Here is a 13,796-nt window from a genome sequence, read left to right on the forward strand (position 1 = left end):
ATGATACCATTCTGGTAATTTAAGAATAAGTTCTGCAGCAGGTCATTTCAGTAGTCCTTGTGTGCTGCAGTGATAAGACTATTTGTCATGTTGCAAAAGAACAGCAACAGAGAGAGAGAGAGAGAGAGAGAGAGAGAGAGAGAGAGATTGAGATTAAGCAGCTCTGATAATACCAGTGCTTTCAACTACAAGTGTATTATATAAAACTGTTTATATGATCATTCTCAAACTGAATCTCAATTTGTTAAGCAAAAAAAGATACACAAGTAGAAACACTAACAAAATTTTAATCAGCACAAACCACTAAATATATTTTATTGTAATTATGCCAAAAGATTTAATTTTGATTCATTTTATGCTTTTATTTTAAAAGTAAATATAAATTCAAGAATGTGAAATAAATCCACAAACATGAAAGAAACATTGCTCTGTAACTTCAAAAAATTACATATTGAATATTCATGACTCATCTATTGTCTATCTGATCAAAAGTACAACAGAATGGGGAAAATGAAGTCATTCTTCAAAAGTTCTTTCAGATAATTTTTTTTAACATTTTGCACTCTGAACAAAGATCGAGGACATAAGAGAACTAGAAGATACAACATGAATTTCAAAATATCTAAAAATTAATTTCATCTAAAATAAATGTGCTATACTGTATAGTCAATTCTTCCCACAGATTAACCTTCAGAACTATTGCAGTAGTTATGCTGTATAGGAAATTGTCTCTACTATTTGTCAGTTTTTATGGTTGAGAGACAAGGCTGGCACACATTTCCAGCAACAATTACATTGTTTATTCACTAGTGTAAATGATTTTTAGAAACTAACTTAACATGCTGGTTAACAAACCAAGCTTTTTTGTGAAGCTGAATTTTCAGAATCACCAAAACACTTTAAATAGCAAGTAAAAGTATTAAATTTGGAACCAATTTGTAAGTAAAACTATATCATTCATAGATTCTGGCCAATAAGAATTTTATAATATTGTAGAGTGGTTATCACAAAACAAGACCAGGTGTAGTTTGACTGGTTTCCATGTATAAGTATCAGGCTGTGATAACAAAATAAATGCTTCACCATATATCCTGATTTTATTTTGCTTTAAGAATTTTCATTGTATAGTAATACCACAACAGTAAATTGTGCAGGAATTTTCTCTATTAGGAATGCTTTAGATTGGGCCCCAACAGATCAGATGTCTTTAACAGTAGCAGTTTTTACAGCATATCTTGAACTCCATCTTATTTCATTGATATTTTACACTAAATACTAAAATTATAAAGCTGGTGAAAATTAGACACTCCATCATGCAAAAAGAAAAATAAACCCTGCAATGTCATTAAATAATAAGAAAAACGCAACACCACCGGAAGATGGAACAATGAAGTCAAGCAATATCAGTCCCCAAGCTTGCAATGCTACTATTAATTTCCAAAAGGAAGAACATCAATAGCAAATATAGGAACCACACATCCTGCCTTAGAGATAAATAAGGTACAGAATCCACTTAAAGTGCACCTGCTGAACCAACCTAATACAATTCTATCATCACAGCTATGCAAATAAGCAGCAAAAGCTAGACTTTTTACATACTCTACTCTATAAAGTAGTAAATATAGTAGCTGAAACCAAAATTACCATATTTTATATATGAAAAATGCTTTTTGTACCATGAACTTTTAAAAGAAACTAAATACTTTTTTCATAAGTGTTGGAAAGTTGAGAAATCTGTTTATCAGTAACAGAGGCTGGTGTTAAGGAAACAGGGTTGCAGTATATTTTTTAAAAAACATTGTAGTTAACAAAATGTTTTCTTAAGGCTGAGAAAAAAGCAGTCTCTTTTCTTGAGATCTTTTGGCAAGAGATATAAAAGAAAGTGTGGCAGGGCCAACTGACATTTCTGAACCTGAATGTTCATATTTTGTTAAAGCCAGCTCATTCAGTATCTGCACACAATTATTGCACTCATGTATTCCTTGGAATACATTTACATCAACACAGTAACGATGATTGCAACATAGCCATGGTAAAATAAAGGGTTTTAGTTCAATATGAGATGAGAAATGCCTGCATGTTCAAAAACTTCCCTAAGAGAATTGATGCAGACAGTTTCTGTTAATGACTAAAAGTCGTTGTTCAATTATTCACACTTATAAAATTTCACTAACTCTCATCAATACAAATTTGTCAGGGAGCAAAAAGATTTATCATGCAAACTCTTAATTGGTGCTGCATACTACTTTGGAATATATTCCTATCAGAGTTAAGAGTATTTTATTTTTGAAAAGTAACAAAAAATGGATTTAAAATAGAAGTCTACTGCTGAATGCAAGTCCTTGTAGCAAAGTTAAGACAAGTTACATTTCATTTCATCACTGCACTTGAATCTTGCTGAAAGACAATTGATATTTGTCCATCTATTCCTTAATAAATGCTACATTTCAAGAATAATGGAGCTATCAAGTCGGCATTATCACTTCTACTTAAAGCAAGTTATTTTTCTCTGTAGTATGTCAAGTAGGCTTTTAGAGATTCAGGGAGCGGTAGACTCATAATTCTTTCCCGCAACAGATTTCGAGGGGGTTCCTCTGGCTTCAAGGCTTCACTGTGATCTTTATCCTCTTCTTCTTTGTTGTCTTCTTCCATCTTTTCATCCTCTTCACTGTCTAGAGGCTGAGGAATGAGCTGATTACCTACAAACACATAGGTATTAATCCTGCGCCTACGGCACCTTCTGCGTTTGCGCTTTGGTGGGGGCTTTGGAGTAATACCCTTGGCTTGCATCTCATCATTTATATAGTTTCTAAGAGTGCGCCTAATGTAGATCCGAGCCAGGTCCTGTAGATTTCTAACGGCACAAGGGGCTAACCAAAAAAGAAAAAAAAAGTATTTACATAAATGATTACTCTTTAGGTAAAAAACAGAGCTAACATGAACTATACTGTAAAAAGATATGAAAAATGAAGTCCAGAAAGAAGATTGGAAATGTTGAACTATGCCTAATATTTCTATAAGAGATAAAAGTTAAGAACCATTTGCTATGAAATACATGAAAGCTTGAATGCATTTAACATGCTTAAATGCTGGAAAACCAGCTATATTGTCCAAGATAAAGAATATGTGAAACTAGTTCTGTGTGTGCACAGGAGCCTTAGACGTGTAACAGTAACCCCTGCCCTGCCTCTGCCTCATGCTAAATGGCAAGCTGGTTTTTAAACTGCACAATCTTAACAGCAGATTGTGATATGGCAAGTAGGCCTGCTCTTGAATTTTTTTATTTTTTTATTTTAAAAACAGTAGCACAGGGCAGGATTAAAGTAACTTTTTTGAATCCAGCCTTTATGGAATATCAAACAGTCACACAATAAAATTTCAACTAGACAAAAAAAGATACATAACCAAATGTAATCTTTGTGTGATCATCTCCTAGTTACTTTGATGGAATTCCTCAATCACAAAGTAATTTACCAATGTAAGAGGCCCATAAAGTCATTTTGTAGGTATTAGAGATTTAATGGCACAAAGGAATCTACTTCATAATACACCATGCACTAAATGAATTGACAGCCACCTCTATGTTTCCATTCAGTCATGCATATAAGTTTCTTCCGTTCCATTTGTTCCCAGGTCTTAAGAACAGGGCAGCCCGCAGCCAGCCAATTATTTAAAAGTGTGAAGGAAGCACATCAAGTAATGTCTACTACTAGCTAGGTCCACAAGGTGCATTATGCCCCGCTTCAGCAGGGGGAGATGCTTTAATGAGCATCTATCCCATCTCCAGTTCTTCACTGAGCCAAACCAACTTCCTGTCAGCAGTTCTTGAGGGATGTTTTTAATTTGATGATGATCAGAGTGTTGGTTTGATCTCAGAATTTTTGTTCTGACTTTCCCACATGTAAACCTAAATGTAAATCTGTGTGTCCTGGTCAATCACGTTTGGTTCAGCTTCAGCAAAAAAATCTGCATGAACACCCTTTATACTGAATGGGCTGCTTCCAAAGGGTTGCTTTGTATGCAAGGTGAGGCAGTCCCCAACTTCCAACAGTTCCTCTTTCCAGTTGTAGCTTTCCATGCCACAACCACATGATTCTTTAAGTGTACCCTCAATCCCATTTTATAAGCAGAACTCCTTTCATGGTAATGTTGACATCAAAGAGAGCCATCAGAATTATTTTTCCTAAGCAAAATTACCACTTTGTTTAGGCAGATTAATGGAAGGGACATTTGTACTAACAGCATTACTGCCACAAAGGAAAGGCACAATATATAGTACTTACGCAGCCCCACAGTATCATTTCTGCAGGTGTCATTCTTGCTTGGCTGAACAAGTGGAGCAAATGAAACAGCAAGGATGTTTTTGCTTTCCCAAGTATTATGCCCAGTCCTCAGGATTTGGGTGAGCTGCATAGAATCAGTGAAAATGCATGACAAAGAATAATTAAATACATGGTTTCATCTACATTTGTATTCATTTTTCATACTGTTTCGTATTCCTCAGGGGGAGAAAGAGAAAATATTTTAAAACAGAGTGAACAGAAAACCAACTTTATATTACATTCAAAAAGATTTATCATTCCCAGTTCCTTTTAGAAGGATTTGCTAAACTCTGAAAAATAAGAATGCATCCTTGATAACTTTAAAAAAGTTCTATATTGACATAAAATATTGATGTAAATGAAGATTACCCAGCTGCTTTATGTTTTAGTACAGTTACATCATGAACTGATATTTGATGCATGCAAGTCCATGAATTGCCCAGGGACAATGAGTACTTAAATATATATAGTGATGATATGCATAATACTCAGAAGTGAAAGATACATCATTAAAATAGTTCAATATCACTGATCAAATAAAAAAGATAAATATTTATATTGCTCAGAGGGAATGTACAAATTTGCTTGGCAAGAGTTCCTTTAGTACTTGCCAATAATGCAATTATAAGGTCAGGTTACAGCAGCTTTAAGTTTATTTCTTTTATTCCTTCATATTAGTATATGAAGTTAGCAGTACCCATACAATTTTCCTTGCAAATATTAGATTGCAATCTTCTGGGTACGTCAGAAGTAAAACCATTTATTTCAGTAGCCCTTGCTTCAGTGCAGTGTTTTTCCCCCCAATGGATAGCCATCAAATGATTACTGAACAAAAGTGGTATGATGTAAACCTCTCAATTTAGAAAACATTCATGTTATCCTACAGAAACAATATAAAAAGTTGTTTGGTTACCATGAAGAGAATCTATAAAGCAATTAATATTACAATTTAATTGATGGAAATGTTTACTATAAGGCACTTCATTTACTTATTGAGCAAGGCAGGTTTGTTAGGGATACTGTCAGCTTGAGCAAGTCATGTTACAATACACCTAGACTTCCCCATCTGTAAAATGGAGACAATTATACTCACCGTAGAAAAGCCCTTTGAGATCTATGAATGAAAAATAAGTGCTAAGCATTATTGTATCACTTAACTTTTCATGCCTCTTAAAACATTCTGTCCTTGTGATAATGCAAGTTTATTGAAAGCTAAGAAAGAAAAAGCCCTAACTCCCCTAAACATTTTGAGCATTAAACTTAACTTTTAATACAAATATTTACCCTGAAAAATCCAAAAATTGTGTGGATTTTTCAGGACGATTTCCTGAATTATTGTTAGTTATTATTTTTCCCTTGGCTAGTTGCCATGCTACAGATGTATCCTAAAGTTATTATAATTTATACACTACTTTTCAATTAAAATGTTCTCAAAGCAGTTTACCTAAAAAAAAGAGAAAAAGAAGATGGCTCCCTGTTCCCAAAATGTTCACAATTTAAAAAGAAATATAAGGTACAATAGGCTCTAGAGGACATTGCGCTGAGAATTGATAGTGACAGTTGCTCTCTTTCTCCCTGCTAAATGCAAGAGAATCACCCTACTGAGATGTGCCTTTTTGTAGGGCTGTGCATGGCCATCATTATTGGGATCAACCCAATCCTGGAAATGATTGAATCATGCATTTAATTCCTGGAGTAGCCTTGATTGCATCAAGCCAATACCAATGTATCAGTGTATTGGGGTAGGTAGGAGGCTTACCTTTAATAAAGTTCCTGCTCCTTTAAAGAATTTGGCTGCCCACAGTGGCAGTATTTAAAATCACTGCCTTTTCTTCCTTGGTCTCACACTATAATGCACAAAGCAACATCATGACATTGTGCAGCTATTTCGCCCCCACCCCCACCCCAATGTACCTAGAAAAGAACACAGGGACAACTTTAAATGCTGTTTTGGCAGGCAGCATTCTTCAAAGAACTGAATCTTCACTAAAGATAACCCCAAGCCGAAACTATGCAATACAAATCAATATTTTATCAAATGGTTTACAGATATCAGAGATATTTTTCACTGCAATAGTTCCCATTGAAAAATCCTCCAAGATGGCTTGTACTACCTTGGAGCTGATTAACTGCGCCAATGTGACACATAGATTCCCTTTTTACTCAGTTAGCAGCATGGAATCTAGTCATGGGGAAGTTGTAGTTATACTGTTTGGAACATACGAACTGGGCTTTAGATAACTGTGGTTATTTATTTATTTAACACATTTGTATACTGCCCAAAGTGCAAGTCTCTGTATAAATTAACAAGCTGTCTGTATAAATAAAGCTGAACATTACATTACAAATAGTAGTAGGAGCACCAAAAGGATAGCAGTCAGTAATCAAACATACAGTCGTCCCTCGACTACTACTCAACATAAGTATTTTTCGAGTTACAAACGGCAGTTTTAGATCCGGTTTTAGATGCGGTTTTTTCGACTTACAAATTTTTAGATGGGGTTTCCTCGACTTACAAATTTTTAGATGGGGTTTCCTCGACTTACGAATTTTACATGCGGTTTCCTTGACTTGCCTGCCTGTTTACTGCCTGTTTATTCTTGAAAAGAAATGTTCCTGTGCAGTTTGCAAGCCTTACTGGGGGTCTGGGTCTTTTTTCTAGGCTCCGGAACGCATTAATCCGTTCCCAATGCATTCCTATGGGAAACCGCTTTTCGACTTACGAATTTTTCGACTTACAAATGTGCATTCGGAACGGATTAATTTCGTAAGTAGAGGGACCACTGTACTCTGTCCTCAAACTGATAGCTTTAGCATAATGATGCCTTGATAGTTAGGCAACAAACATTATCAAAAGACACTGTCACCGTCAATTTAAAAACATGGATGGGTAACTTCTTTAGTAAATAGGTTTGGATGATAATTACTATTTTGAACTGCTGACCCCGAAAAAGCTTATTTTTGACAGAATACTCTGGCTAGTCACTTTGTAAGGCACAAAAATATTACTTTAAACAGGGGTGAGCCTTGTCAAGAGAAGAATAATGTAAAAGCTATATAGGATTCACTGTGGAAATGCCAGAAACACCTCCCAGAGGCTGCACATACATATTGTGCAATGTTGGGAGTATCTCTGAAGGTCACAAGAAAGGGGAAAGTACCATATGTGGTTAATGAATTGTATGTTCCCATTCTCAGGTTTAAGGTTTACAAAATACCTTTGTATTCACTGTACTGAGGCAATTGACAATAGGAGAATAAGTAATTAAGAATAAGGGTCACAAGAATACTATACTGTAACTATTACATTTAAAGATACAGCAAGAAAAACATATTCAGAGTCACCTGATCTTCTATAGGCATAACTAGAATCCCTCCAATTTTCAATAAGATTTTCATGTAGTTTTCATGGTCTTTCTGTACACCAGCTCCGCAGTAAATTCGGTCATATTGATGACTGTCAGATGCAATTTGCAAGCAGTTGCCAACTACAAAAGCAGGTTCACAAAATTCAAATCTGAAAAAAAGTTGAAGATGTTTTGAACATAACATATTAGAAAAACACTAAAATTTCAGCTCTAAACATTTGGCAAGTCCCAGTGTTTTCACTAGAACCTATCTACACTGAAATATGCAGTCTAAATATATAATTTCCTGTTCTTTATATCATTTCATTTCAATTCACAAAAATTTAAACACAGTTGAATATGCTTAAGTAACTAATGCTGAGGAATTTAAACACACACACACACACACACACACACACACACACACTTTGTAACAACATTTAAAAATCCAAAAGAACAGCAGCAGTCTGGGTGATTACTGTAAAAGTAGTCCTAGAAAATCTGAAATGCTTGTCGCCACCACACTTTCCCCCCACAATTCTGAAATAAGTTTTAATTTAAAGATCTAGTGACAATAGCATTTCTAGAAGAAAAACTTCTAAAAATTACTTCTTGGGGTTACTTCCAGAAGATTAGTAGCAGTTCTGACAATCCTAAGAGTCAATTATTCCATACATGGGCAACACTGTCAGAGCTAAACAATGCAGTACAGCCAAATGTGAAGCAACTCAGTCAAAGCTATTGCTTACATTGCTTATGAAAGTCAGAGGGACATTTTTCAAGACTCATATTAGCATCTAATATATATGACAATGTAATCCAAGAACCACAAGCATCTGAGCTACTTGCAGAACTGTGCTATAGATATGTCTAATACATGTAGACGTTAAATTTCCACTGATTTCTACAAAAAAAGTATATTTATTTATTTATTTATAATATTTCTATACGTCCCAAAACTTGCATCTCTGGGGAGTTTACAAAATCATTGAAAACATCAAATCAATTAACAATTGAAATCTTTTAAAATACTGAAAACATTTAAAACCCAGTATTAAAAATATTAAAACTATAAATCTAATTAAAAGTCTGGGTGAATAAATGTGTCTTCAGTGCCTTTTAAAAAGTTGTCATTGATGGGGAGGCTCTTATTTCAATAGGGAGCGCATTCCAAAGTCCAGGGGCAACAATAGAGAAAGCTCGTTCCCAAGCAGCCGCCAGACAAGTGGGCGGCAACCACAGACGAACCTCTCCAGATGATCTTAACAGGCAGTGGGGCTCATGGCAAATACCCAGCATCTAAGCTGTTCAGGGATTTATAGATAATAAACAGCATCTTGTATTTTGCCCAGAAACCTATCGACAGCCAGTGTAGTTCCTTCAACACAGGAGTAATATGGTCTCTCTTAAATGACTCAGAGACCAACCTGACTGCCGCATTCTGAACCAACAGCAGTTTCCAGACTACGTACAAAGGCAGCCCCACATAGAGCTCATTGCAGTAATCTAGCCTAGAGGTTACCAGCATATGTACCAACATTTTGAGGTCATTCATCTCAAAAAAAACTGATGCAGCCAGCGTATCAGCCGGAACTGATAAAAAGCACCGCTTCAACCTGGGACACCAGGGAGAGTTTTAGATCCAGAAGCATCTAGACTGCATACCTGTTCCTTCTGGAGGAGTGTGACCTCATCCAGAACTGACAGATCAAGATTGTCTCTGGAGTTCCAACCTTGCACAATAAGTCTTATCTGGATTCAGCCTCAGTTTGTTATCCCTCATCCAGCCCATTACTGCTTCCAGGCAGGCATTTTGGGAGGTTATGCCTTCTCCTGATGATGTTGACATGGAGAAATAGATTTGGGTGTCATCAGCATATTGATAACACCCTGCACCAAATCTCTTGATGATCTCTTCCAGCAGTTTCATGTAGATGTTAAACAACATCAGAGACAATATGGAGCCCTGAGAGACACCATAAGAGAGTTCAGATTTTGAAGAACAGTCTCCAAGAGACACCATATGGAATCTGCCCATGAGGTAGGAATGGAACCACAGCAAAGCAGTGCCTCCCACCCCCAATCCCCTCAGACATTCCAGAAGGATACTGTGGTCATTAGTATCGAAAAACGCTGAGAGATCCAAAAGGACCAATGGAGTCACACTCCCTCTGTCAATTCCCAATTGGAGATCATCCATCAGGCCGACCAAGGCAGTTTCCACCCCACAGCCCACCCAAAAGCCAGTTTAAATGGGTCTAGATAATCAGTTTCCTCCAAGACCACCTGGAGCTGGTCAGTATGCCATGTGATACTATGTACATGTTCAAAGGTAGAGAAAAATGTCTCATGTCTATTCTCAATGTGACTAGCAAAATAGCAAATAATGTTTCATCAATTTTGAGATGCAAAAATCTTGCATTTTGTCAGTTGTATATTACACTGGTGAGATGTGCCTAGATTCTACAGTAGTCCAAAAATAAATTAGTCTTCATTTTGAAAGTATAGCAATCAGAATTGTGGAGCGAGAGATTCTTTGAGAATGGTCCTTATTTTGCATACTGCAATTGCATTATCCTTACAGAACAGTTAATCTGCTATGAACACAATCCAGTCAGAATTTATCACTAAATTCAATTCAGTTTGTTGGATAAATCTATAGTTCAAAATATGTGCATTCTGCAGTGCGCACACTTTTTTTGGTTACACATATGCACTGTCAATGAGAATCTCAGCAAGTATATTCATATCTCATTTTTTCAGCAGCATGGAATTTAAGGTGGCATACATTGAGTTCCCTAGACAGTCTCCCATCCAAGCACTGACCAGACCTGGACCTGCTTGGAGTCCGCAAGATAACTGCATCATGTGCCCTCAGAGCATACCCTGGACTAGGAATGTAAAATACTAAACATTTAACCATTCAGATCAGTCTTACTTGTAATAAAGTGCATTAAATGTTTTGTTTTTAAAAGGATGTACAGCAGGGGAATCAAGTGGGGGAGCAACAGGACCTGGGAGTAGGGTTCGAAGTGCAGTTCGAGCACTTTTAGGGAAATTGCAACGGGAACAATTCATTATTTGCTCTCTGCTGCCCCATACAGCTTTCTGCTGGGGTGGTGCACATTCCAATAATTCCCACCCATATGTGTGCATGCCATGTGCATGCTGGCATTGCACAGGGGGTTATTGGGATGTGCACTGCCCCAGCAGGAAGGAACTGCTCTCCTTTTTCTTAAAGTTCCTGGTACAATTTCCCTAAAAGTGCTCAAACCATGCTTCAGGCACATCCCTACCTGGGAGATACCTATAGCCAGTATCCAATACATCGCCAATAAAAAGGGCTTCACCAATTGTTCCAGTTGCCAGAGAGATAGAACAGCAGCTGGGATCTTCTTTGCTCTCTTGAGAACTGGGAATTTTCGTGCAAGAGATCCCATCATTGTGATACAATTGTGCAGACTATTAGAAGTTATAAAAGATGAGAGTGAGCGAGAATAAGGAAAGGTGGCAGCTCAGATGAGATGGACTAGAACATACTATTTAACCATTCCATCATCACTTATCATGACACTATGGTTTGGTTCAGATGTCTTGTGGAGTCAGTACTGGGTCTTGGTTTCACATGACATGACATCCCTTGCCTTGAGAATAAGAACACCACATGAAACCTGGATTCATTCCTTGCTCCATGAGATATCTGAACGGGACCAATGACTCCAAATCCAATTTAATAATATTGATGCTTTCTCTAAAACAAATGAATCCTTTTATTTATTATTAAACATTTATACCCTGCCTTTCCCCTCCAAAAAGTTACCCAATGTGGCTAACAACCCTACAAAACACAAAAGCAGTAAGAAAAAATACTTTAACCAACACACACACACAGTAGTATAGCAGCTGAAATAATGCAATCAAATAAAATCCAACAAACATCGAATACACATTTTAAAAGCTTGGTAGGTACATTTTAACCCAATGTTGGAACACTGACAATAAGGGAGCTGCTCTGATCTCCCATACTGGGTGCCACCATAGAAAAGGCCCTTTTGTGTGTTGCCACAAAATAAATTTCTGGTGGGCTGGAATATTCAACAAGGCTTCACCAGCTGACCGTAGACATGGGCAGTTTCAAGCAGCAATGAGGCTGTCCTTCAGGTACCCTGGTCATAAGCCTTTTAAGGCAATGGCAATAGTCAGCACTTTGAATCGTGATCAGAAAATAACACAAGTAACAATGTCTGCATTATCATCCTCAGAACCAGGTGTTGGAATAAGAGGAGGAGATCAGTCAGGATTCTAGAACTCCCAAAAGAGAAAAGGGCAATTTTGCCATAAAGAACAAGTTCTAATAAGAACTAATCTGCCTACTTTCCTTTCATTTTCACTACAACTAGACTAAATCTTGTCCAAATCAGTTAGGCAGTTCACAATCTAGCCCACATGAGCCTCAAACATTCATGCATCTGTCATCTTGAATTGGGGTGGATGAAATAATTGCAAACTATGTGTTTGAGGTGTCTCTATGTATCCCTACAACTGTTCCAAATTTGGTCCAAATCAGTTCCCATTTGCACCTCAAATGTTCATGTGTCCGTCATCTTGCCAGCATGGAGCCAGCATGGTGTAGTGGTTAGAGTGCTGGACTAGGACCGGAGAGACCCGAGTTCAAATCCCCATTCAGCCATGATACTTTCTGGATGACTCTGGGCCAGTCACTTCTCTCTTAGTCTAACCTACTTCACAAGGTTGTTGTGAGGAGAAACTCAAGTATGTAAAGTACACCGCTCTGGGCTCCTTGAAGGAAGAGCGGACTATAAATGTAAAAATAAATAAATCTTGAATCAGGGTGGATTGCATCATTACAAACTACACCCTTGAGCCATCCCTATGTGTTCCTACCGCTGTAGCAAATTAGGCTCAAATTGGTTAGGCAGTTCACAAGTTAGCCCAATTGCATCTCAAATGTTCACGTGTTCACCATATTGAATTGGGATGGATGACATCATCACAAACCATGCTGCTGACGTGTCCCTATGTGTCACTCACTACATCTATACCAACTTTGGTTCAAGTCAGTTAGATGGTGCACAAGTTAGCCCACTTGCGACATCCACCATCTTGAATCAGGGTGGATGACATCACCATCAACTATGCCATTGGAGCATCTGTATGTGTCCCTACAACTGTATCAAATTTGCTTCATATTGGTCCAGGCATTGCGAAGAGGACGGGGTGGGGGTGGGGAACAAACACATGGAATATCGGGTGATCTCATAAACCGACTGGAGAGTAAGCTAAAAATTGGCCTTGGTATTTCTGCTACCAGCCAATAAAGAAGTAAAGATGTTCATTCTGCATTGCGAGCACATGCGTGCACACACACAGCACAAAAGGAACTTGAGATACATGTACTTGATTTTAACATTCTCCTTTTTGCATATGCTGTCAATGAAACTTCATCTATAGTTCAGTGACAATGTCTTTGCCTGATAGTTCTGATTCTGGAAAAGCTGGAAGCTAGTTGGCAAAAGCAGAATACCCTTGGATTATATACAAGTTAATACAAAGTCAAGTCTTGCCATCTGCTGAGTTTGGCTGGGGAAAGTGTATGCCTAGAATTTAACTTAAGTTTGTGTATTCTTTTATTTATTTTTAAAGCACAAAAAAGCTCCAAATATGAACTAGAATGACTATGTCTTATGGACTGATCCCTACTGATTTTTCTTTTTCTCATTTGCAAGTTGTGCTCCCAAATGATTCACTGATAGGAAAGAATAAACAGAGGATGACAGCCTGGACAGACCAGTGCAAAACCAACTTGATGAGCAGCAATGAGCCAGGGACCAACACCAGCTTTAATCAGATTATGAACATAAAGCATGTTTGGCACCACAGCTCATGAGATTATTCTGGGTTTCTCAGGCACTGAGATGAGAAAGTCCAGAAAGGAACATAGCCCCTTTCTTTTTAATATAGAAGACAGGCAGCAAGACAGCAGAATGGCCTAAAAGATGGCCAACCACAGAGATGGCCTGAGCACAAGGTTTCTGCTGAAGAGCGGCAAAGAGTGCATAAAGCCTATCAGTCCAAAGCCAATTTCTCTGGTTTAGCCCTTACTTTT

At 37.5% G+C, this 13,796-nt stretch overlaps 1 protein-coding gene across 15 annotated transcripts in view; it reads right to left on the reverse strand.

Moving 5' to 3' along the window:
- Nucleotides 1-298: 298 nt before the first annotated feature.
- The window catches only part of PCMTD1 (protein-L-isoaspartate (D-aspartate) O-methyltransferase domain containing 1), a 74,668-nt gene continuing 61,170 nt past the window's right edge, over nucleotides 299-13,796 (reverse strand). For 13 of the 15 annotated variants that reach the window (XM_053245772.1, XM_053245765.1, XM_053245771.1 and 10 more), the window contains 4 exons: nucleotides 7,668-7,839; nucleotides 5,416-5,436; nucleotides 4,284-4,407; nucleotides 299-2,870 (listed from right to left, as the gene is read on the reverse strand). In XM_053245772.1, the coding sequence (XP_053101747.1) occupies nucleotides 2,500-2,870; nucleotides 4,284-4,407; nucleotides 5,416-5,436; nucleotides 7,668-7,839 (688 nt within the window). In that variant the 3' untranslated portion in view covers nucleotides 299-2,499. Of the gene's footprint in view, nucleotides 2,871-4,283; nucleotides 4,408-5,415; nucleotides 5,437-7,667; nucleotides 7,840-13,796 lie in introns of those variants that run through there. The other 2 variants (XM_053245777.1, XR_008306169.1) reach the window with 2 other exon arrangements.

Source organism: Hemicordylus capensis, chromosome 4 (genome assembly GCF_027244095.1).
Source record: "Hemicordylus capensis ecotype Gifberg chromosome 4, rHemCap1.1.pri, whole genome shotgun sequence".
In the NCBI taxonomy this organism is placed as follows: Eukaryota; Metazoa; Chordata; class Lepidosauria; order Squamata; family Cordylidae; genus Hemicordylus; species Hemicordylus capensis.